Source organism: Panthera pardus, unplaced genomic scaffold (genome assembly GCF_024362965.1).
Source record: "Panthera pardus isolate Hobbes unplaced genomic scaffold, ASM2436296v1 HiC_scaffold_17, whole genome shotgun sequence".
NCBI classification, from domain to species: Eukaryota; Metazoa; Chordata; class Mammalia; order Carnivora; family Felidae; genus Panthera; species Panthera pardus.
Window position 1 is genome coordinate 147,773,246 of NW_026526732.1, and position 21,552 is coordinate 147,794,797.

The following is a 21,552-nucleotide window of genomic DNA, read 5'->3' on the forward strand; positions in this document are numbered from 1 at the left end:
ACGCCAACGCCGGGTGGTGGGCGGTGTCAGGGCCTCAGCCAATCGGAGGGCAGTGGCCTAAAAGCCTCGTGTTGATTGGTTGCGCGGGCGAGAAGGCGGGGCTAGCAGGAGGTCGCTGGCCCCTACGCGGCTGCGGATGGGGTGGCCTCTATGGGGGGAGGACCGCAAGCCAGACCTCCGGAGAGCATAGCTCGGAAGGAGGTGGGGAGACTCAAAAGTCGTAGGGTGATTAAATGTAGCGCCCGTCCCCCGGTAGGTGCTGAGAAGGCGAGTTTAATTCGGTACCTACTGTGCGGGCCACGTACTGTCCACACATCTCCTTGTATCCTCCCCCAGCCCTGGAAGATAGATGTCGCGATCCTCAGTTTTCTTGGGGGAAACCGAGGCTGCCAAGTGACGGGTCTGGGATTGGAACTCACATTTGCTGAGGCACCAAGTTCTTTCCTCCATTCCATACGGTAGCATTTTAACCAGCAATTAAATAAACCTTATTTCTAGGTGATCACTAAACGTGTGTGTGTGTAACATAACTTGGAATTTATCAGATACTGTTCCTGTTCCTTGGCCTCTTTACTCCTTCGGGTTAAGTGGAGCAGTGCGGAGGAGAGACCTAGATTGGGTAAGCTTGGCCAGTGCAAACCCCCTGCTCAAAAACACAGTAGTCTCATCGCTGGGTGGGAGAGAGATTCTGGGGAATACGGTGGCATCACGCAGAGATATAGTTTCTTCCAGCAGGTCACCTTCCTATGAAAAAGCAGATCCCGTCACTTGCTGGTCTGTCTGGAAGTCCCAGCTTAGGAAAATCAGTACAGCGATAAAAGAACAATCTCCGTTTATTAAACATGATTTTTCTGTTTCACCACACACTCCAGAAAAAAAGGAAATGGGGCTGGGAGTGGAGAAAAAGGGATAGTGGTGAAGGACAGAGAGGCTGGGAGTGGGGTGGGACAGGGTGGGGAGGGAGAACGAGAAAACAAAATAAAACAAGTAGGAAGAGCATCTCCCTACCCTTAGGGTGGTGGAGGGGGAGGGACGCGTGGGGGGGGAGGGGGCCAGGAAGCTCTGTACAGAGGGGTTGCCCCCAGCCCACACACACACACCCCCGATATGTACAGTACAAACCCCAGATAATTACAACAGCCAAAGAGAAGAGGAAAGAGGATCCAGGGGTAGGGTCTGAGGTTGGGAAAGCAAGGAGAGGGCACAGGGATAAAATTTCACATATTTACAACTTTTATATAAGTATAAATTTGGCCCCGGCTGGGTGTATGTGTGTAGGGGGATGGGACTGAAGGGGAACTGTCCATACAAAAGAAAGAAGGGTGAAGTCTGGAAAGAGTCTCAATACCAAACGCAAGAAGGGATGAGGGGGCAAGGCTGGGTAGGGGACAGCAGTCAGGGAAGAGGGGGTGCCAAGGAGGGGCTTCTCCCCTCCCATGACCTACCCACCCTAAACCCCATCCATCCTACCTCCCCTATCCCGCCAGAGAGCTATGTACAGAGAAACACCGAAAAATTGTGGAGCTGGCGGGAGGGAGGGAGGTGGAGGGAGATTGGGGAGGGGGGAGGATGAGAGGGAAGCCCAGCCCTGTCCTACCTCCCCCGGGGGGGGGACAGAGTCATGGAAGGGGGCCCCCAACACCCCTCCTCCAACACAGGTCCCCCCACCCTGGGGGAGAGAGACATGGCTTTTCCTAGAGTAAGTTCCCCCCTCCCCCTGGGAGTAGAGACCAAGAAGAGAGAGGGGGAGGGACAAGGGGGGCTGTGTGTGTCAGGGTAGGGCAGATCAACTAGTCTGTCCTCCCTAACATACACACCCTCCTAGACCCTAACCCCTCACCCTAACCTCAATTCCACCCCACCCAACACACTGGGGGAGGGGGGGGCATAAGCCCCCTCACCCCGCTCTGGGACCAGCCAAGAGCAGATCAGGTGTGGGAGGAAGGGGAGATGACTCCCATTCCCCCCTTGCCGCCCCCTCCCTGCCCCGGTGGCCCCTCCACCCCATCTGGGTTCTGGGTGGGGAGGGAGTAAATTTAAGAGTAGTAGGAGGAGAAGGAGTTTGTGCGTGCTGAGCCCCCCCAGACGCTCCTGAGAAATCAAGGGGTAATAGGGCCCCCTCACCTGGGGTCCCCTCCCCATAACAAGGGGGACAGGGGAGGCCAAAATGGGGCGGTGGAGGGGAGTTAGATTGTCAGCTCTGGTTACTGCTAAAAAATCACCCTGAAGTTGAAAGTTTGGAGGTGCCACACCCCCAGGGTGGGGGCGAGGGTCTGTCCCCCAGTGCTCAGGGGAACGATGAGGCAGAGGATGGGGATAGCACCCCGGAGTGAAGGGGTCTGTGTGGGGTAGGTGGTGTCCTGGGGCAAGGGTCCCTGGGGGTCACAGGGGGCAGCACCCCAACAGGAAGGAAAAGGGGACAGCTAAGGGTCCCCACTCTCCCCCCTGGAAATGGTGCGGTGGGGGTGGGGGATTGATGCCCCCCAAGGAGGCATTCGGGGAGGCAATCCCGCTGTCCCTCGGCGATATCCAGTCCTGGTGGTGGGTGCTGTTCCAGGGTGGGGTGCATGGGGAAGGAGAAGAAGGTCTGTGATGCTGGGTGGGCTAGTGGTCTGCGGTGTTTCGGAACTCGCCGTTCTCGGTGATCTGCAGCCGGGGTGGGGGGGGCGGTGCTGGGGGGGCCAGGCCGTTCCAAGGTGGGGCCAGCGTCACACGCGGGTTTGTTGGACCCAAGGGGGGAAGCTGCCTCTCCTGCAAGACACCAAAGAGGAGAGCGCGGACTTATTGAGACGCTTCGCGGGGGCCTGGGTGTCAGCCCCCTTAACCGTAGCCTCCCCCATAGCCAGCCCATTCCATAAATCATGTCCTCCCACCTTCCCCCAAGACAACCCCCCACCCCCGTCCTCCTATTGTGTTTCTCACCTGCAGTAGAAGTTACATCTTCTGGGATCAGGGAGAAGGGAATCTCACCCCAGACTCCTAATGGGCCTTCCAACCCAGGGAGTCATACCGGGAAACCAGTCAAAAGAAACAAGTTCCTACCTCACCCCCAACCTAAACCCTTGCATCTTCCCCCTACCCAGCCTCCCTCCTCCTCTTGGAACCCCCTCCCAGCCCACCCCCAATCCGAGGTAGGAACTTTGTATTGAGGGAACAAGGGGAGGCAGTACAGCAAAACCTCATTAATCCAGACCCCCATGGATTTGGAATTTTTTCATAATATGAACAAAAACTGGGCTTGAGTTTTCCTTTATCTATGAAGAAAGGGCGTGCTAAGCACATTAATAGTGGAAACGTGTCTGTAGGAGGGTACGAGCAAACAGACTTCTGAATCCTATCTATTCATTAACGCATGCTCCCTGAGGGCCTGGAGTGGAAAAGCCTTGTTCACCGAGTTCTACTTACTGTACGTATTTTGAAGACATGCATTTCATTAAATGTTAGACACTGTTACTCAGTTTTGTCACTTATTCAGAGTGGCCATCTTCCCAATATAACACTCCAAATTAGAGAGGTTTAACTGTACTGGGCTGGGGTGGGGGGGGGGGGGATTCAGGGAAGTCATGTGGGATGGTAAAAACATCGTGGGAGGGCTGCCTCTCTCTCGTGCTAAGGGCAGAAATGACTGGGAGCTTCTGCAGAGGCACAGCATGCCACAATCTCCGCATCCCCAGGAAGCAGAACTGCTTCATTCCTTTCCGCCCCCAGGATCCTTTCAATCCCTCTGCCTGGGATCCCAGTTAGAGAGTGAGGGGTATCAGACCCTCCTCCCACCCCTGGTCCTATTCTATCACCTCCTCCTGCTCCTGGACCAGCTCCTGGCTTCTGGCTCCTGCCCTCAGCTCTGGCTGCTGTTCCTCTGCTAGGAGAGAAGAAAGCCACCTGTTCTATACTTCTGGTTGCTCATTTGGCTTTTTAAAATACAGGCACAGAATTAGTTTTTAAGTCAATGGCTAAATTGCAGAGGGACCAATACCTAACTAAGAGTGATTTAGAAAGTGTCCAGGGGTGCCTGGGTGGCTCTCAGCTGGTTAAGCATTTGCCTCTTGATCTCGGCTCAGATCATGATCTCACAGTCTGTGAGACTGAGACCCATGTCAGACTCTGCGCTGACAGTGCAGAGCCTGCTTGGGATTCTCTTTTCCTCTCTCTCTGCCCCTCCATCCTGCTCATTATGCATGTGCGCTCTCTCTCTCTCTCTCTCTCTCTCAAAATAAATAAATACACTTAAAAAAAATGTTTAAAAAAAAAAAAAAACGCATCCAAATTATTTCCTGGGCCACAGGGCATTTAGGCCTAGCAGCCTGGTTCTGCGTAATTGTATCTCTATAGGATACAAAACATTCCCAGTAGAGGCTCCCAGATTGGCTCTCCTTTTCAAATCAAAGACCTCACCTCTCAGAAGGTCACCAAACCCTCAGCCTTAAGCAAAGCTCCCCTCTTAGCTTGCTGAGCATCTTGCACACTTTCCCCAAGTCAGCAAGAGAGGAAATTACGTATGGTAGGGGATCCTGAGTGTGGCAGGAGAGCAGGGAAGGGAACCTCAGATTCCCTTCCCTCTGCCTGTCTGCTGGCAACAGAACACAGGCATGCCCCCTACACCCCCATGGACCCAAATTTAGAAAGTAGATAAATTAGGGCGCCATTATTCATTTTACAAAAGAATTCGCGGCAGGAGTCCTGTAAGTGGTGAGGTCCCCTGGTGACTCGTAGCATCTGTTTGCAGATCACTAACTACTTTGACGGAGAGGTTGGGCAGGCAGAGAGTTAAAATTACAGTGTGAGGAGCCACTGCCCACTGCAGGTCAATCCCGCAGAAAAGAAAGCACCCCAGAAATGGTATCAGTGGCTGACAGGTTCCCATTTACTGAGTTTTAGGTAGGACCATGTGTCCGGCAAGGCCACTGGGTGGCGGGAGATGGGGGGTGAGCTCCGATAAGGACGGATAGGTTGTTTAACATGCTGTTCCCGGCATCTCTGCCGGGAAATCCACATGGCTACTGAGCCCATGATCTTATCTAGGAAGACGGCTCACCCCACTTCCAACTCCCACGCCACATGGGCCCGTCTGCATCCTAACATCTGTCAGGGCTCCTTTTTTGTTTCTCCTTGTTCCACTCACCCTGCCTAGTACCCTGACATCCTGAACAGCATTCTTTTCAGCCCCCCCAAAAGTCTTCCTGAGTCAGTTGCCCATTCCTAACTCTCACCCATTGGGGCCCAACAGGAGCTACAGATCTCTTCTACTCAGATATAAGGGAGGAGGAAGAGAAACGGTGAGGGGTAGAAGGAGGGATGGAGAACGGAGGTTAGGGAAGGAAGGGGAAACCCCCACCTACCTGCTGCAGTCAGCACAGCCCCTCTAGCCAGGGTCCCCCAACCCATCATCACCACCACCCCTTAACAAAGCCCACCCCCAAAATCCCAACTCCCAAGGACGCTCTGGTGAAATGGGGGGTGACAGACATACACCGGAGAGGCAGAGGGAGAGGACCGAGAGGAGGTTGGGCGGTGGGTTTTGTAGGAGAGATCTGGGGATGTGCCAGGCCTGTCCAGGGCAAAATGCTTGGTGTTGGCGGGGTGTCACTGAGCATTTCTGGGAGCAGCAGGGAGTGCTCTCTTTGGGCAGTGCCTTGGGAGCCGGGTCTGTGCAGGAGGTGTCAGGAGGGTAGGGTCTGTGGAGGTTCTCGGGTGTGGAGGGCAGCAGTGAGGGTGGGGAGAGGCTCCAGAGAGTTGGAGGGGAGCGGGCTTCACGACCAACCTGCAGTGGTCCGGAGTCACCTCCCCCTGTGTCCTCCGCCCGTGGTCAAAGCGGAACCAGGAGAATTACCTGATGAGGAGCTGCAGGGGGAGAGAGTGGGGTCACGGGGTCAGGAGCCTTGGCGGTGGTGGTGGGGAAGCCTGGCGGTCAGAGCAGAGGAAGGAGGAGCATGGGTGGGAAAGTGAGCAGAACTGGGGTGAGCAAGGGGTAAGGGTGCAGGAGAGAGGTCCTACAAGCTGGCTGAGGAGAGAGGGAGGGCGGCAGGGAGCTGGAGGGCTAGACAGGTGTGAGGACCAGAGGGAGGGATTTTCATACTGAGGGAAGGAGAGCTTTCAAGGTGAGAGGGGCCTTCAAGAGCTGAAGAGTCAGAAGAGGAAGCTATTAGGGAGTTGCCCAGGAGACAGGAAAATTGGGGAGCCAAGAGAACAGAGGTGATGGGGACCATTCAGAGCCTGGGAACTGGAACTCACCCTGCCCTGTGCTCTAGTCTAGTCAACTGCAGCCTCTAGCGCTTCTGGCCCAAGATGAGCTCAGAGGAAGCTGAACTCCCGACGTGAACAGGTGCAGGCACAGACAGGGCAGGGGTGCCAGGAACTGGGTGGGGTGGGGTCTGGGGGCAGAGAGACTGAGGTTCTGGTGGAGATTCCGAGACCCAGAGAGGAGCGGGAGAGACAGGGTAGGAAGGCACAGGGGTGGGGCTGACACTGCCAGGAGTGACAAAGGCACAGACGATGGGATGAAGATGGGGTCACCGGGGAGCACAAACAGAGGACAGTGGGAGACAGATGGTGATGGGGCCGGGTGGCTGGTGCAGTGAGTGCACGAAGGACAGTGGGATGGATGGGGATGGGACACGGAGAAGATAAATGACATTGTAATTTCCACCTGAGCGTCGAGCAGCCTCTTCTTGGGTTCGGGCAGCGGCTCAGGCATGGCGGGGTGGTCCCGGCGCAGCTCCTCCTCCACCAGCATCAGCCTGAAGGGACGGGCTTCAGTGGGGTTAGTGGCGGGCACGGGCTTGGAGCCTGCCGGTGGAACTCCTGATCCTGGGGAACCCCTGCAGCTCTCTGGAAAAGCCTGGGAGTCCTTCTCCTCTGCCCTCGAATCCTTCCGTCGTTATGACCCAAAAGACACCCTGCAGTAACCTTCCTCTCAAGGACTCTCCCGTGCTAAGGACAGCTTTCTGGGCCTCGAAGACCTCCGCCACGTGGACACCCCCGGCACTCCGTCCTCCCACTCAGGATGGTGCCCTCCCACTGCCCCTCTGTAGCTGAGCTTCTGCATTTCCCATTCCATGTCCCCGAACCCAGGCCATCTCCAGTACAGCCCCTGGGACACCCCTAGCCCAAGAGCGGTGTTGACAATCATCATTCCCCGCATCTCCCTGCCTTTGATGAAGGCTCTCAAGGTGATTTCTCGCCAAGGATATCAATTAGAGAAGGGTTTGAAAACAAGTTTCAAGTCAGGCCTTTCTCCTTCTAATCAATCTTACTCAAAAATACATTCAGAGTGAACCAAAGTGGGATTGGCCCTGATTTGAGTGGGGCGTAGGGTCCCAGGACAGCTAACCACCTTGCCAGGATACCTTCTTTGGAGGCCAGGGCTTGGCAGAGCAGTGCAAGTGTGCACACACTCCACTCAAAGGAGGGTCATTCGCTTTCCAACAGAGCACCTTTTCAAGGCTGGAGAGAAAGGGTTTACCGAGGATGGGGATAGCCAGGGGCTGCTCTGGCTGGGGCTCTCTGCCTCACTTTGGGGAGAACATCACAGGCTAGGTTGAGAATAACCAGTGGGAGGCTGCAGCCTAGGCTGGGGCCAGACACAGAGTAATGGACAGTAACAAGCACATTTTCCAAGGGCTTCAAAGGTCAGTCTCTCAGGAGAGAGATCAGGGTTTGGGAGAGGAACACTTGTGCACTAAGCAAGAGGTTTCTCCCCATCGGGTGACCGGTGAATGGGTGGCAATCTCTGGGAGTGGGGTGGTGGGCTTTCCTCATGGGACCCTGAGTTTGGGGCTTGAGGCTAAAAGGGGGAGCTCACTGGCTCTCTTCAGCCTCAGGTTCTCCCTTGCTACCCCTCCCCAGGCCGCCCCTCACCTGCCAATGATGCTCTTGATCTGCGAATCCTTCTCCACCTGCTGCTGCCTTAGCCTCTTCTCGCTCTGCTCCAGTCTGGCCTGATACTGCATCAAGATTTTGCTGGTCTGCTCTTCCTGGGACAGCAGCCTCCGCTCATACTCTTCTAGCTTCCGGTTGGACATGTGCAGCCGCTCCTTCAGTGAGTGGATCTCCTCCTCATACTCCTTCACCTGCCCGCCGGGCACACGACCCCGCACTGTGAGGGGTGCCTCACCCTGACCCCACCACCCAGTCTCCGTCCTTGCCTACCAAGCAGCCACTGCATGGTGAGGGACATCCCAGCTGGCTTCTCCAGACCCTTCCCTGCCTGCTCATCATACCAGACATAGTAGCTTCTGAGAAGGCCCTTCCATGGAGCCAAGGCTCCTTTAAAATGGACCAAGGTCATATGCTCCCACACCGAGAAGCACAGACCCACCATCACATGTAAATCTGGACACGTGAGGACCCACACAGACTCACGGACACACCTTGAAGGACTGTGCACAGAAATTAAACATTAAGGTGACTCTTCAACCCAACCAGGGCACATTAGGGAGACCCAGGAAGAAAAGACATCAGATAAGAAGAGGCGATGTGGGGTCAGGGGTCTGGGCTTCAAACAAGTCGAGGATGAGAATCTAGGAATGCCTCTCTGTTGATAATGATCCTGGAATTCTGGGGCTGGAAGGGCACAGAAGAGTCATTTTTATCTGCCCTGTAGACTCTAGAGCCTAGAGCTGTGCTATCTGATACAGTAGCCATTCGCCACATGTGGCTATTTAAAATTTTAAAAAAATTAAAAATTCACTTCCTTGGTTGCATCAGCCACGTGTGGCCAGTGGCTACCACGCTGGACGGTGCAAATCACAGGACACTTCCCATTACTGCAGAAAGTTCTACTGGACGGTACTAGTCTAGAGCCTTCATCAACAAAAATATCTCACCCAAGCCATAGAACAGAAAAAATGATTTGGGAGAGTATTTTCTCATTCTCCAGAGAGAATACATACATAACCAACCCCATTCTAGATGCAAAGCAGAGATGTTATATATTACCTAAGTTGGCTACCTTGATGCATCAGAGCTTAACTCTCTCATGGAACTTGCTACACCGAGTCCACCTAGATCAGTCTCGACATTTTCTTATGCTCAAAGACCACATGCCCCAAGAAACCTCTCTCTGCTCCACCCAGGTTGGAGTCAGACATTCTTTACAATAACCTAATCTTACAGCTACCCTCTTCTTCAGAGCCCTTGGAGCAACAGCTTCCCCAAGGAACTTTCTGCTAAATCATCTGTGTGTGCCCCTGAGCTCTTGCTGTCTTTTGCTCTGGGCATCACCAAGCTGAGAGCCCAGATGGTTTTTCCACACACAGGCCAAGTCATACCACTTTCCAACACCGACCCTCTGTCACCCTACGCCTACAGGACAATGACTGGGTAAGCTGGACATCATTTGTAGTATAACTGTAACTGCTGTGCCCCCTGCCCAATTTATCAGCTCACACTGCTGGCAAAGCCACTTCCCCTTTCCCGAGTAGTCACAAGAGCCAGGGCTTATGTTCCCCCTGGGGAAGAACACAGAAATAAACCTTAATATAGAATCTTTCTCCCCAGACAGTCTATGACACGCCACAAAATAAAGCTGGAAGTTGGCCTTCCGATAGACTGACTGTCGACAGCCTCCCCTGATACACTGAAGGCTTCTCAAGGAAGGGGATCAGGTCTTTGTCTCTTCTTTCTACCGTAATTACTTGACCCTGGGTGCGTCCCTGGGAGGCATCTAGAGGCTTCCCCTGTGGGTAACGGGAAGGTGAGGGGCCCGGCGTACCCTGTCCAGCCGGCTCTCATCCATCGACTTAGAGTACTCCTTGAGCTTGTACTCTTCTCGCTCGATGTGGGCACTCTCAATGTCAGCTGACAGGTGAGGCATGTTGGAGACCCAGGCTACCGTTCGCTCGGAGGCTGGCATTGTAGGATTCAGCGTGGATGGCGCCTGAGAATGCTGGGATGGGGCAAGGTGGGGGTGAATAGAAAGGAAAGGTGGGAGAAGGCAGGGTGCATTTAGAAGGAGACAGCGCTGCCAAAGGAGATGACCGTCCCAACCTTGTTCCCCTGCTCTAGTGTTGATCTCCTTGAATCCACAGTGCCTAGAACAGGATGTAGCGCATAGCAGGGACTCTACATACACTTGTTTAATGAATGAAAAGGGGTGAGAAAATTGTACCTTCAGACCACAGACTCTATTCTGCCCCCACTTCCCCACCCCATTTCCTTCTTCCCTCCCTGGCCCTCACCCACTTGGCCTTCCTCCCACCCTCACGTACCTGCTTGGTGATGGAGGGCTTGAGCCCCCCACCCCCTCCGCCACCGCTGCCCCCCGCTGCCCCCAATGCTGCCCTCTTTGCTGAGGCTTTGTTGCCGCGGACGGGCAGGGCCGTAACTCGGCTCCGGTGACTGCAACAGATTCCCACTGGATGGCCGGGGTTTCTGGGCAGCGCTGACCGTCAACTGCTGAGACTTGCCCCTCTGCAATGGAGGCGGCTGGCCCCCGCCACCCCCACCACTGCCCCCACCACCGCTCCCACCTCCGGGCCCTGAGGGGGCGGGCCTCTGGGGACCAATAGTGATCTGGGGAGGGGACAGCATGTGCTGCAGGTTGTCCTGGAGTGAGAGCTGCCGACGGGTGAAGTCGGTGCCAGAGGGTCCAAACTCATCACTGTAGCTGTGGCTGTGAAGGATGGAAGCGGCGGGGGGCTTGGGGACCCCTGAGGAGAGGTCCTCGCTCTTGCTATAGCCATGGAATGGGGCAAAGGTGTCCCCGGGGGGCTCTCCACCTCGGTGGTGGTGATGGTGGTGATGGTGGTGATGGGAGGAGGGAGGGGCATGGCCACCACCCCCTCCGTGGCCCCCTGGGGGGCCTGGCCCATCAGCAGCCATGTGGAAGAGAGGGTTCTGAAAGGAGAGGGGGATACGCAGTTGCTGGGCAGGGACACCGTCCGTGGTGACACCCATCTGGCTGAGGCGCATGCCAGCTGCTGTAATGGACGAGCCGCTCCCCTGGGAGAGGCGTCCAGCGGGCGCAGGCCGCAGCCCTAAGGCCGCTGTCAGGGAAGCCTGGCTCGAGTGCAGCAGGTCCCCAACGGCCGCCAGGTTGGACACACTGCTGCTGTTGAGACGGCCGCCGGGCCCGTCGCCCTGCAAATCCAGCATGGAGACACTCTTGTTGACACTCAGCATCTTCTGCTCTGGCTCTGTGATGTCCGAGCTGCTCGTGCAGTATGCCGGCGAGGAACGGGCCAGTGGTGGACGGCTTACATAGAACAGGTCTTTCCCCCCACCAGGGGGCGGTGGGGGTGGCTTCTCCTTGGTTGGGGAAGGGAGGCGAGCCATGTCCATAGAGCTGCGGGAAGGGAAAGGGGCGTACAAGCAGGAGGTAAGGCCAACACCACCGGCAACTGAGCCTGCTGTGGTCTGGCACAGGCCTGGGGGTGAGAAGTGGGACCCACAGGGAAGGGAGGAGAGCTGGAGGTGGCAGCTCTGCAGAGGGCAGGTAGGGAGGGGATACATGGGAAAAAGGAAAGGAAAAGGCCCTTCCTTTCCAGGGAGGAAGTGAGGCCTAGAGGAGGGGAGATGGGGGCACCAAGATGGGGGATGAGGGGCAGGTCCCAGCAGATATGGAGGAGATGAGGGTGCATGGAGGAGAAGAGGGGAGGAGGAAGGTGAAGGCCACTGGAGTGGGAGCGGGGAGCAGACAGGAGAGGAGAGGAGGGTGGGGGAGGGGAGAGCCCCTCACCTGTTGAGGCCTCGAGCCATGAAGGACTGAAGGTCGATGGAGCTGGAGAGAGATGGGAAGAGGGGCAAGCACAGACAGAGAGAAGGAGAGAAGTGGGCAGAAGGCGTGGACGCATGGAAGGAGAGGCGGGAATGGTGGAATGGGTATGGCATCATGGAGGGAGACCGGGGCGGAGGAATAAGCAGGGCAGTCATCAGAATGAATAGCAGCCGAGGCCGCCACATCAGAGTGGATGCCAGGGCTCGGGAGGCCCTGCTAGGGTCCACATGTTACTTCTCTGGGGCTGGATCGTGGCTGAGGTCTGCAGGCTTCTGGCAGGGGGCTGGGGAAGTGCTTATTTACCAACCAGCGCAGAGACAACTGAACGTTTTGACACGACATGGCTGATCTAACTTGTGTGGCTGAACCTCAGCTCTGGGACAGGCATGGGCAGGCAGAGGGACAAGGCAAATCAGAGCTTGTGGCAGGACCCCCCCCCCCCCCAGGCTTCCAGCAAGCTGGAGCTGGAGGAGCCTCCACACTCTTCCTGGGGCTCTGAGATTCCTGCTCACTCTGGCCTTAAAGGGGCTCTCAGCCTAACCATGGACTATACCTGTCTCCTTACCATTTTCTGTGAGAGCCTGCCTCTTTTTCCTTTTAAGCCCTAGAGAGATGCACAGGGGCCCAGTGGAGTGTGTCCGGAACAGAAAAGTAGGGGCTCCTAGGGCACCGGTGTGGGGGTCCCAGGTGCTCACCTGTTGAGGTCCCGCATCATGTAGCCCTGCATCTCGGCCGATGGGCCTCGCAGCACCACAGGCTGAGGCCGGGGCCGCTCACTCTGACGGCTTGGCTGCCTTTGGATGTTGGGGTTCCTCAGAGCTGTGCTGATGTCATTGAGGAGCCGGGGCAGTGGGCCCAGCTTCAGAAGGGCTTCCTGGAAGGGTGAGGCTGTTACCTGGGGGCTAAGTGCCCAGCTCTAAGAGGACCTCAGAGGGTGCAGATGGAAGGTGTCTGAGCTGGGGGGGGGGGGGGGGGGGAGGGGGGCAGGCGGGGGGTGCTAGAGACACATCTGGGGACAGTAAGGAGAGAAAAATCTGTGCAGGGGGTGGTCTCTCAGGCCACAGGAGCCTCTGGAGACATCTGGGGATGTGGCAGAGGGGCATCTGCTGACCTTACTGAGCTGGGGCAGCACCTCCCAGAGCAGGGCATGCAGTGTGGAGAGCTCTCGGCCCAAGTCGATGTAACCCTCAAAGCTACTGCTGTTGGTCAGCGTGTCCAGGTTGGAGATCTCATACAGGAACTGCTGCATGGAACCCCACTCCAGCTCCAGAAACTCATTCATGAATCCCAGAAAGTCCTCCTTTGAGGTAAACCTGGCCAAGGCATCCAGAAGGCAGGGGTCACACACACACAGAAGGCCTCACACCCACCCGTCTCAGGGTCTCTGGGGACTCGGGAGGCCCTTCGTACCCACCCCCAGCCCCACCCTACCCCTGCCTGAGGCTTCTCTCACTTGGAAAAGTTGGCCAGGTTCTGGATGACCTTGGCAATGAGGGTTAGGGTTCGTGAGGTCTGCTCATCTGGGTACTCCTGCATGAGCCCAAAGAGACTGGGCGACATAATGGCTGGGCAGAGGAAGCGCAAGAAGAGCGAGGCGCTGATCAGCCTGTCAGCGATGTCCTCCCGGCCCCGCTCTGCGCAGCGCAGCCGCCAAGATGCAAACACCTCCTTCAGCTCCCTCGGGAACACGCTGAGGGGAAGGGGTGGGGAGACAGAGAGAAAGAGAAAGAAAGAGAGAGACCGGGACTGAGCCCCAGAGACCCTCAGCTTCCAGGGAACATGCTGAGGGGGGTGGTAGGAGGTGAGGGTGTGGAAACAGAGTGGGGGAGAGACAGGGAGGGAGGGGCTGCAGGAGGAAGACGGGAGGCTGCTGGAAGAAGAGGGCTATGGCAGAGGGAACAGACAGATCAGGGAAAGAGAAATGGAGGGGGAGAGAAGGTGAGGGGAGAGAGACATGCGGGAGAGAGACGGAGGGTGTATGAGAGAGACAAGGAGAGGAGTAGAAGAAAAACAGACACCAGGGAGAGACAGAGATGGGAGAGAGATGGAGGGTCACTTGAGGTACAGGGAGCTCGGACCCCCCAACTCTTCTGGATTCCAGGGAAATGGGGATGGAGGTGCCCCTGCGTGACCCCCATTGCCCGCAATGGCTCAGCTCACTCCCCACCTCCCCGTCCCACTTCAGTGTCCCACTGACACCTTAACCCCCCCCCCCACCTTGTGTAGTGTAAAGCAGAGCTCACCATCGCCCCCACACCTCCAACTGGCTCCTCCTCCTGACTTCCCCAGTTCTGTCAATGAGACCACAGGTCTCAAACACCAGCCCCGTGGCCTCTTGAGTCATCCTTGACTCCCCACAGACAAGCTCCCTTCTTTGCAATCAGCTGAAGGCTCCGGCTGATCCTTTCCTCAGTGAGTCCTTCACAGCGGCCCCTCTTTCCCTTTCCTGCCACCGTCCCGATCCACTGACAATCACCTCCAACTAGCCTGGACTCCGCTCTCCCTACCCCACTCACTCCCTGCACCCCATGCCACTTAAGGATTAATCTTCTCAATCATGATACTTCTTGGCACTAGCACCACTAATGGCATCCGTGACCTACCAATGAACTCAAACTCTTAGCCTGGCAGCTGAGGACTTCCAGATTCTAACTCCAACTCCCATGTCCAGACCTCTTCTCCTTCCACTCTCCATTAGGAGCCATGTGCTCCATTAAACCTGGCCTAACTGCTGGCCTCCGAAAGCTCCCGGGCCCTCACCTTCATGCATGTGCCCCTCCCATGGCATTCTCCCAGAATGTCTTCTTTGCCCATCAAATCCACACATCAGAACCTAACCCGGTCTTCAAAGCCCAGCCCCGGGCGAGGTGGGGGGGGGGGGGAGTAGAGGGGCGGGGGTACCTCCTTCACGAAGCCTTCCCAGCTTATCTCAATCAAACCTCCACTTTCTCTGGCCTTATGTTGCCTGGGGGGAGGGAACCTTCCTTGGCACTTAACACACAGTACAACTGTTCCGTAGCTTTCTGTGTATCTAACCTGTCCCTCTAAGGGCAGGGGCCAGGCCTCAATCTTCTGTCTGCCTGCCTTACAGCCCCAAGCACGCCGCTTCGCCCATAACCAGTATTCAGTCCTCTTTGCGGATGGACAGATGGATGAACAGATGAACACACGACCCCAGCCCCGGCCCCCACCCAGCGTTCCCAGTCTCACCAGTGGGAGTTGACCACCTTGCACAGGGCCAACTCACAGCACATCCGCAGGTTGGCCTGGTGCTCTGCCAGGCTGGACGCCGTGCACTTGATAGGGTCCACTTCGCAGTTCTCCTCCGACTCATACAGAGCACGGATGAATTCCCCTGGGGTGGGGGCACAACAGAGGGTGGTCATACTTGCCAAGGGCAGGGATGGGGGCTGCCTGGGTTGGGGAATCTCGGAATCCCATGGTTGGAGGCTGGAGTCCGGGGACTCGAGGCTTGGAAGCATTCAAGCTGAGGAAGGGTGACTTGGGGTCTGGGGTAGCCAGGTTTAGGGTTGCGAGGCACGTGTGGCAGGTTTGGGAAGAAGACCTGAGACTAGGTCGTACCGATGGCATCCTTGAGGTATTTCTGACCAATCAGTCTCATGTACTCTTCTATGGCTTTAGTGGCGAGCGTGTTCTCGCGGAATATGAGGTGCTCCCGTTCCATGAACCGGTCTACCTCGGACATGGCCATGTCTGAAAGGAAGTCCTGAGGCCCGGGAAAATCCAAGGGTCAGCCTCCATACAACCCAAGCTCATTCTGAAGACATTAGTGCCCTATCCTTACTATCCCCCTCTCCCAAGCAAGTGCCCACTCCCAGGTTACCTATTCCTGGGGGCACAGCACTCACCTTGGCCTTGCCCGTACTCTGCAGAATGTGAACCAGTGCACTGGCAACCTCCTCCTTGCCCTTGACGTTCAGGGCGGGCTCCAATACGGCACACAGCATCCGGTAGTGGTTGGTGACGTACTCTGCAAACTCCTTATACAGCTCCATGGGCAGGATACTCATCGTCTGGTAGCGTGCTTTCAGCCGCACAGCTGGGCAGCCTCCTTTGCCCTTGCCCCCTGAGCCGCTCCCTGAGCCCCCGCCCCCTCCTGAACCCCCCATGCCCCCAGAGCCCCCACTGCCTGTCGGCAGGGTCACGGGGTACCACTGCTCTGTGAAGTGGCGCCCAGCTAGGGTGGCCACGGGCACAGTCACCAGGCCAACGTAGCCCGCCTTGTCCTTCTTGCGCTTTTTGTCTGAGTCACGGTACAGATGTAGCCGCAGGGCGCGGACAGCCGGTAGATTGTTAAACTCAAAGTGCTCGCCCCAGAAGACGGTGTCCCCCGAGGCCGACCGGGGCTTGGAGGTGGTGCGGGCATACAGCATATCATCCAGGCAGAGCTCGCAGTAGTACCGCTTCTTGGGGGGGAGCTCCCGAGCCTCTATGATCCACAGCTTCAACACATTGTCCACCCGTCGGCTGTTGTCCTGGTGGGGTGGGGTGGGCATGGCGGATAAAGGGGAAGGGAGAGAGAGACAGAGACACCAAAAGGGGAGAGACAGTGAGAAAGTGAGAGACAGTCTCTGAGATAGCAATCGGAAGGCTGAGAGTACGTGTACTGGGTTGACTAGTATCCTCCTTCCAAAATTCATGTCCACTTGAAACCTATGAACGTGACCTTAACTGGGAAAAGGGTCCACTTAATATGGGTTCACCTTAATATGGGTCCCTTAAAAGGGTCCACCTTAATATGAGGTACACTCATATTAAGATGTGTTCATGCTAGATTAGAGCGGGCTCTAAATCCAATGCCTCATATCTGTATGGAGAGAGATTTAGAGACCAGAGACACACGGAGGCAGAAATTGGACAGGTGCGGCTGTAAGTCAAGGAATGCCAAAGATTGTTGGCAACCCCAGGAGCTAAAAGGCAAGAAAGAAAAAAAGAAAACAAAAGCAAAAACAAAAGAGGCAGGGAAAGATTCTCCCTTAGAGCTTCAGAGGAAACAAAGTTCTGCCAACACCTTGATTTTAGACTTTTAGTCTCCCAAACTGTTAAGGAATGAACTTCTTTTGTTTTAAGTGACCTAATTGGTGGTAATTAGTTACGGCAGCCCTAGAAAACGAATGCAGATGGTAGCCATACACCAGACAACAGAATCAGCATTGGGAAAATTTTCAAAAGCTAGAATAATAAACCAAAAATAAGGTGGAATTTGAAGGGAAGAACTGGGGAGTCCTCCAAAGACAATCAGAAGTTGATTGCAAAAACAAAAAAAGTGAGCTGCATAAATACAGGATGGGGGAGGCTACATGTAGCATGAAAGGGCCTTGAGGATACAATGGACCACAAGGTCATAGTGAAGCCCAGGGGATGTCACAGTCACAGTAAGAAGAAAGCATGGCGTTCGGACTCTGCACGCGTTAGACTGTATCCAGCAAGTAGGGTCTAATTAAGGACAATGAAAAACAAGGGCCCCCTGGAGGAGGGTCACCAGGACTGTGGGCTCACTGGAAACTGGGATTCGAGAATAGCTGAGGGAACTGGGAGCATGTCTCCTGGGAAAGAGAAGCCTTGGGAAGAACACAGACTGTAGAATTTCTGAGCCAGAGGGGACTTTAGAGGTCATCGAATCCCCATCTAAACCCCATTCCCACCAGCTCTACGGAGAGGGAACTGAGGTCTAGAGACTTGGCTAGCTGACAACTGTAGCTGTGCAGGAACGCTGCAGGCAGGGGCTAGGCGACCACTGCCAGGGTGTTGGTGGGGCATTGCTGCCCCCAGGGAAGACGAATCGGCTTTGTAAGTCTGTGACTTCTACGGCAAAGAAACATCACAAGGTAGGAGGAATGGTAAAAAGACATGGGGGGACTCAGAAACAAGTGGGGGTCACCTCCTGCTCACCCAGATCTCCTCCTCTCCAAGCCTCCCTTTCCTTTAGAGCTCATCTTGCCCCCTAGGCCCCCGGCTTCCCCCGTGGCTTGACCTTTGCCTTGCCCATGCTGTCTGGGTCTCCTTTACTCCCGATACCTTGTTTGGTTTTACTGCCCGTTGTAGGTTCTCGATCCATTTGTCCCTCTCGGCGGCAGAACGACAGGCAAAACATTTTGTCCCTGAAGACGTTGTTACCTAGAGAGGGGTGGGGGTTGAGATGGGGCTCCAGAGGGGAGGTGACTCCTAAGACTGGAGACTCCATCACTGTGTCTTCCTCCCTGGCCTGCCCTCCTTTCTTTCAACCCCGGAGGTTTCTGTTTCCTTACCATCCCCACCTGTGCTACCTTTGTCAGGCCTCCGTGCCCTCACCCTCCATCACTCCTGCCCTCCTCAGTCCGCGAGAACCAGTACCTCAAAACAGAACTCCTGGCCCAGGATGGAGCTATGTACTGGCTTGATAATGGAATCTTCATCCAAGTTGAGCTCCAAGGCCTCGGCCGCACTGCTAGGGCTCAGCAAAGACTCGTGCGAGTGTGACTCCTTGAAGCTCTGCATCAGCCGGGCCCTGGCAGGGAAGGGTCCGATGACAGGGTCAGGGCCCCACTCTTCTTACACACCCAGGGGCTAGCTCTAGGGTAGGGACCTGGGGAAAGAGTCCCCCGAGCCCCCTTCCCACACAGACACAGACAGAAAGACATGAGGAAAATGAGAGAAGCCAGGACCCTTTAAGAAACTCCTACCCCCCAATTCACACCTAAGGGGTTGTGAGGACTGGGGACACCTGGAAATACCTCAACCCAGAAATGGACCATGGCAGAAAGGAAAACAAAAACAAAAACAAAGAGAACAGGTGGGTGTGGGGTACTTTTAGGTGACCACCCCCAGCCCCCAAATCAGAGCCTCAATATCAGGGGAAAAAGTAGGAGTAAAGAACCAGAAATACAAAGAAAATGCTTATTTGGGCCTGGCACACAGCTAGTACCTAAAAAACATGTAATGATTCAAAGAATGAATGAATGAAAGCAGAGGACAAGTTTTAGCAGAATCAGAGGAAGGAGGGAGGGGAAATCACAAGCAATAGGAGAAAGCTGTGGGCAGAGAAGTGAGAAGGAAGAGATTGAAAATGGGGCCTGGGGAAGAGGAGGAGGTAGGGCAGGAGGGAGAAGGGGGAGGCCAAGCCACGTGCGGAAAGACCGAGGATGGAAGAAGATGAGGAGCAGCTGGGAAGACGGGCGTGGGAACAGAGGTGGGGGACAAGCAGGGACCACACCAGGGAGCAGAAGGTAAAGGGGACTGAGGGAATGGAGGACGTAGCACACAACACAGAGGGATGGGATAGTGAATGGCTGGGAGATGGCTAGGGGAGGAAGAGTGGAGAGCAGCGGGAAAGCGGGAGGGAGAGCTCGGGTGTGGGAGCCTCCATGAGGCTATTTATAGCAGCCCCGTCATCTTGGGCTCCTTTGCCGTCAGCGCGACGCTCCCCCGGCCCCCCCGCCCCCGCGGCCAGGAATACCATGCCCTCACCCCCCCGCCAGGCCCAAATCCAGCTCTGGTGACATAGGAGGGGGGTAGGGGAAGGTGTGACTCACCTATCCCAACCTCCCTACCTGCCCAATCCTGGGGGCGGCCAGACACGGGGGGAAAGGGAGGACAGGGTTCTCCCTGGGGAGAGACTGGGTGAGGGGGAAACCCAAAGAGGGACCCCAAGAGGCAGACAACAGAAGCAAATATCAGATCTCCTGCAACCCCAGTCTCAGAGACAGTGCCCCCTGGACTTCTCAGAGGGATTTCTGCCTCATACTTCATTCCACGATTAACCCTACAGCTTCCCCTCCCAGTTCTGTCAGCCTGCATACCTGTGTCAGCCTCCCCTTTCTGTCAGGCTTTCTGCTGCCCTTCCCTCATCCATCAGTATCTGCCAGCCCCAGCCCCACTCCAACTGCTGCCATTCCCTCACACCCTTCTCCTAGATCACACTGCTCCCTCTCCTACCAACCCACCACCCCTTCCCTGGATTCCTTCAGTGTTTCCCAGGCTCCCAGGCTCCATTACTCCTCTGTCCTGTACAGCTCCTTCAATCCGGGGATGGAGCCCATCCTTCTGGTGACCAGGAGAGTCCCTCCTTGGCCTCACCTTCATTCTCTTCCTGCCTCTCAGCTTGTCCTCTCCCTGCACCGTGCCTCTCTCCTGCTTCCTCTTCTCCATTCTGTCCCTTGTCCCATAACATCCCTCAACCAATCCACCAATCCACGGCCTTCATTCTCTGCACCTAGATAGCCTCCTTCCCTCCAATCTCACCCAAGAGTCCCCTATGCTGCATCCAGCTCATCCCGCCCACTCCAGCCCCTGTACCGGTCATGGTCAGCACTTCGGAAGCGAGGCAGGATCTGGCGAAAGCTGCTGGTCCGGTCAAGTTTGGGTTGTGACTTCGTGCGTTTGATGGAGCTTTTTAGCCTCCGGCTCAGGAAGCCTTGCTGGGGTGGGGGGTAAATGGGGAGAGGGGTGGATTGGGGCAGGGTCAGTTCTACCTACTCACCCCTCAGCTGGTAGAGTCCCTGGATGAAAGTGGGATGGGGGGGGAAGGGAAGTCTCTAGAGATGAGGAAATGGAGATGGGAGCCCTGCTACCAATTTTTCTTCCCTTGCTCCCAACGGGTGCAAGCATACACACACACACACACACACACACACACACACACACACACACACCAGCTTGGAGAAGGTGGGAGGGCTGGTCTGAGAAGCAGGGGGACAGAGCCAAGGAGGGGGAAACCAAAGAGGTGGGGAGAGGCGCGCGCATGAGTGAGTGTGCGCGCGCTTTCTCTCTCTCTCCCTCCTGCCCCCTTTCTCAGAATCCTGGGGCTCCAGCTGGGGCTAGAGAGGAGGGGACCCAGCTGAGCCACATCTGGCTGGTGCCTTCACTCACCGAGGGCCGGAAGGGCGCAGCGGGGGCGGCCTCCATGCTGTACTGCTTCCCCCCTGGGACGCTCTTCCTCCTCGAGCGACCCAAGTGGTATTCTGGAGGGGGATAAAGAGCCAGAAGGGAAGTTGGGGAGGGGTTGCTGTTAGCCCAGGTTTCCAACTCTGGCCCCAGCCCATTCACCCACCTCCCTCTGCCCCTCAGCTCCAGCCTCACCTACCCCCCGGAAAGCAGCAGGAAGAGCAGCGGCGGCTGAGAGGCTGACGGCGGGAAGGAGGGGGTAAAGAACCCGAGCCGGAGCCCCCCGAGGGGGATGGGGTGGGAGGCCTTAGGCCCATGACTGGGACTGGCAGTCAGCAGAAGGGCATGGCTGAGAGGGTCAGTAAAACCCCAGTGATAAAAGGACACCAAAGATCCACAGAAGCTAGGTCCTTGGTGCCCACCCCCCCAGGAAGGGGCTAGCTGGGGGGGGCAGTTGGGTTAAAGGTCATTGCCCATAGGCAGGCTTTCCTCTCCCCTCAGCTGGGCACATCTTCCACCTGCCCCCCTCTCCTGGAACCCCTGTCTGTCTGGACAGCCAGGGCTGCCTCCCATGACCCCCTCCCTGGTCTGGAGGGGGAAGTCTTAGAAGCGACCTGTGAGGAGTGGCAGGGGAAGAAGCCTGGGAACAGAAAATTCAAGGAAGGGGCAGATGGGAGGGGGAGGGGAGAAGGGCAGGTTCCACGTGCACTGCAGTGGCAGGGACTCAGGAGGGAAGGGGGGTGGGGAAGAGGAAAAGAGAAGAATGCAGGGGAGTGGGCAGGGAGTGGGGAGGATGAGCAGTGGAGGTTCAGGGGACTCCCAAGTGAGGGTAGGGAGAAGAGGAGGAGGGGAAGAGAATGCGGATGAAGCTCAGACTGCCACGAGTCTAGAGGGGTGGCAGCTCAGAGGAGGGAAGCTGGGGCTCTGCTGCCAGGGAATTTAGAGGGGCCAAG

At 56.2% G+C, this 21,552-nt stretch overlaps 1 protein-coding gene across 1 annotated transcript in view; it reads right to left on the reverse strand.

The window, feature by feature from the left end:
• Window positions 1-815: 815 nt before the first annotated feature.
• SYNGAP1 (synaptic Ras GTPase activating protein 1) overlaps window positions 816-21,552 on the reverse strand; it is a 32,125-nt gene continuing 11,388 nt past the window's right edge. Inside the window, 17 exon segments of the mRNA XM_053905138.1 lie at window positions 816-2,751; window positions 6,647-6,737; window positions 7,858-8,069; window positions 9,713-9,886; window positions 10,209-10,262; window positions 10,264-11,284; window positions 11,678-11,719; window positions 12,412-12,590; window positions 12,828-13,029; window positions 13,170-13,406; window positions 14,927-15,071; window positions 15,299-15,443; window positions 15,586-16,212; window positions 17,756-17,854; window positions 18,071-18,224; window positions 20,012-20,133; window positions 20,585-20,676. Of these exon segments, the coding sequence (XP_053761113.1) occupies window positions 2,605-2,751; window positions 6,647-6,737; window positions 7,858-8,069; window positions 9,713-9,886; window positions 10,209-10,262; window positions 10,264-11,284; window positions 11,678-11,719; window positions 12,412-12,590; window positions 12,828-13,029; window positions 13,170-13,406; window positions 14,927-15,071; window positions 15,299-15,443; window positions 15,586-16,212; window positions 17,756-17,854; window positions 18,071-18,224; window positions 20,012-20,133; window positions 20,585-20,676 (3,743 nt within the window). The 3' untranslated portion in view covers window positions 816-2,604.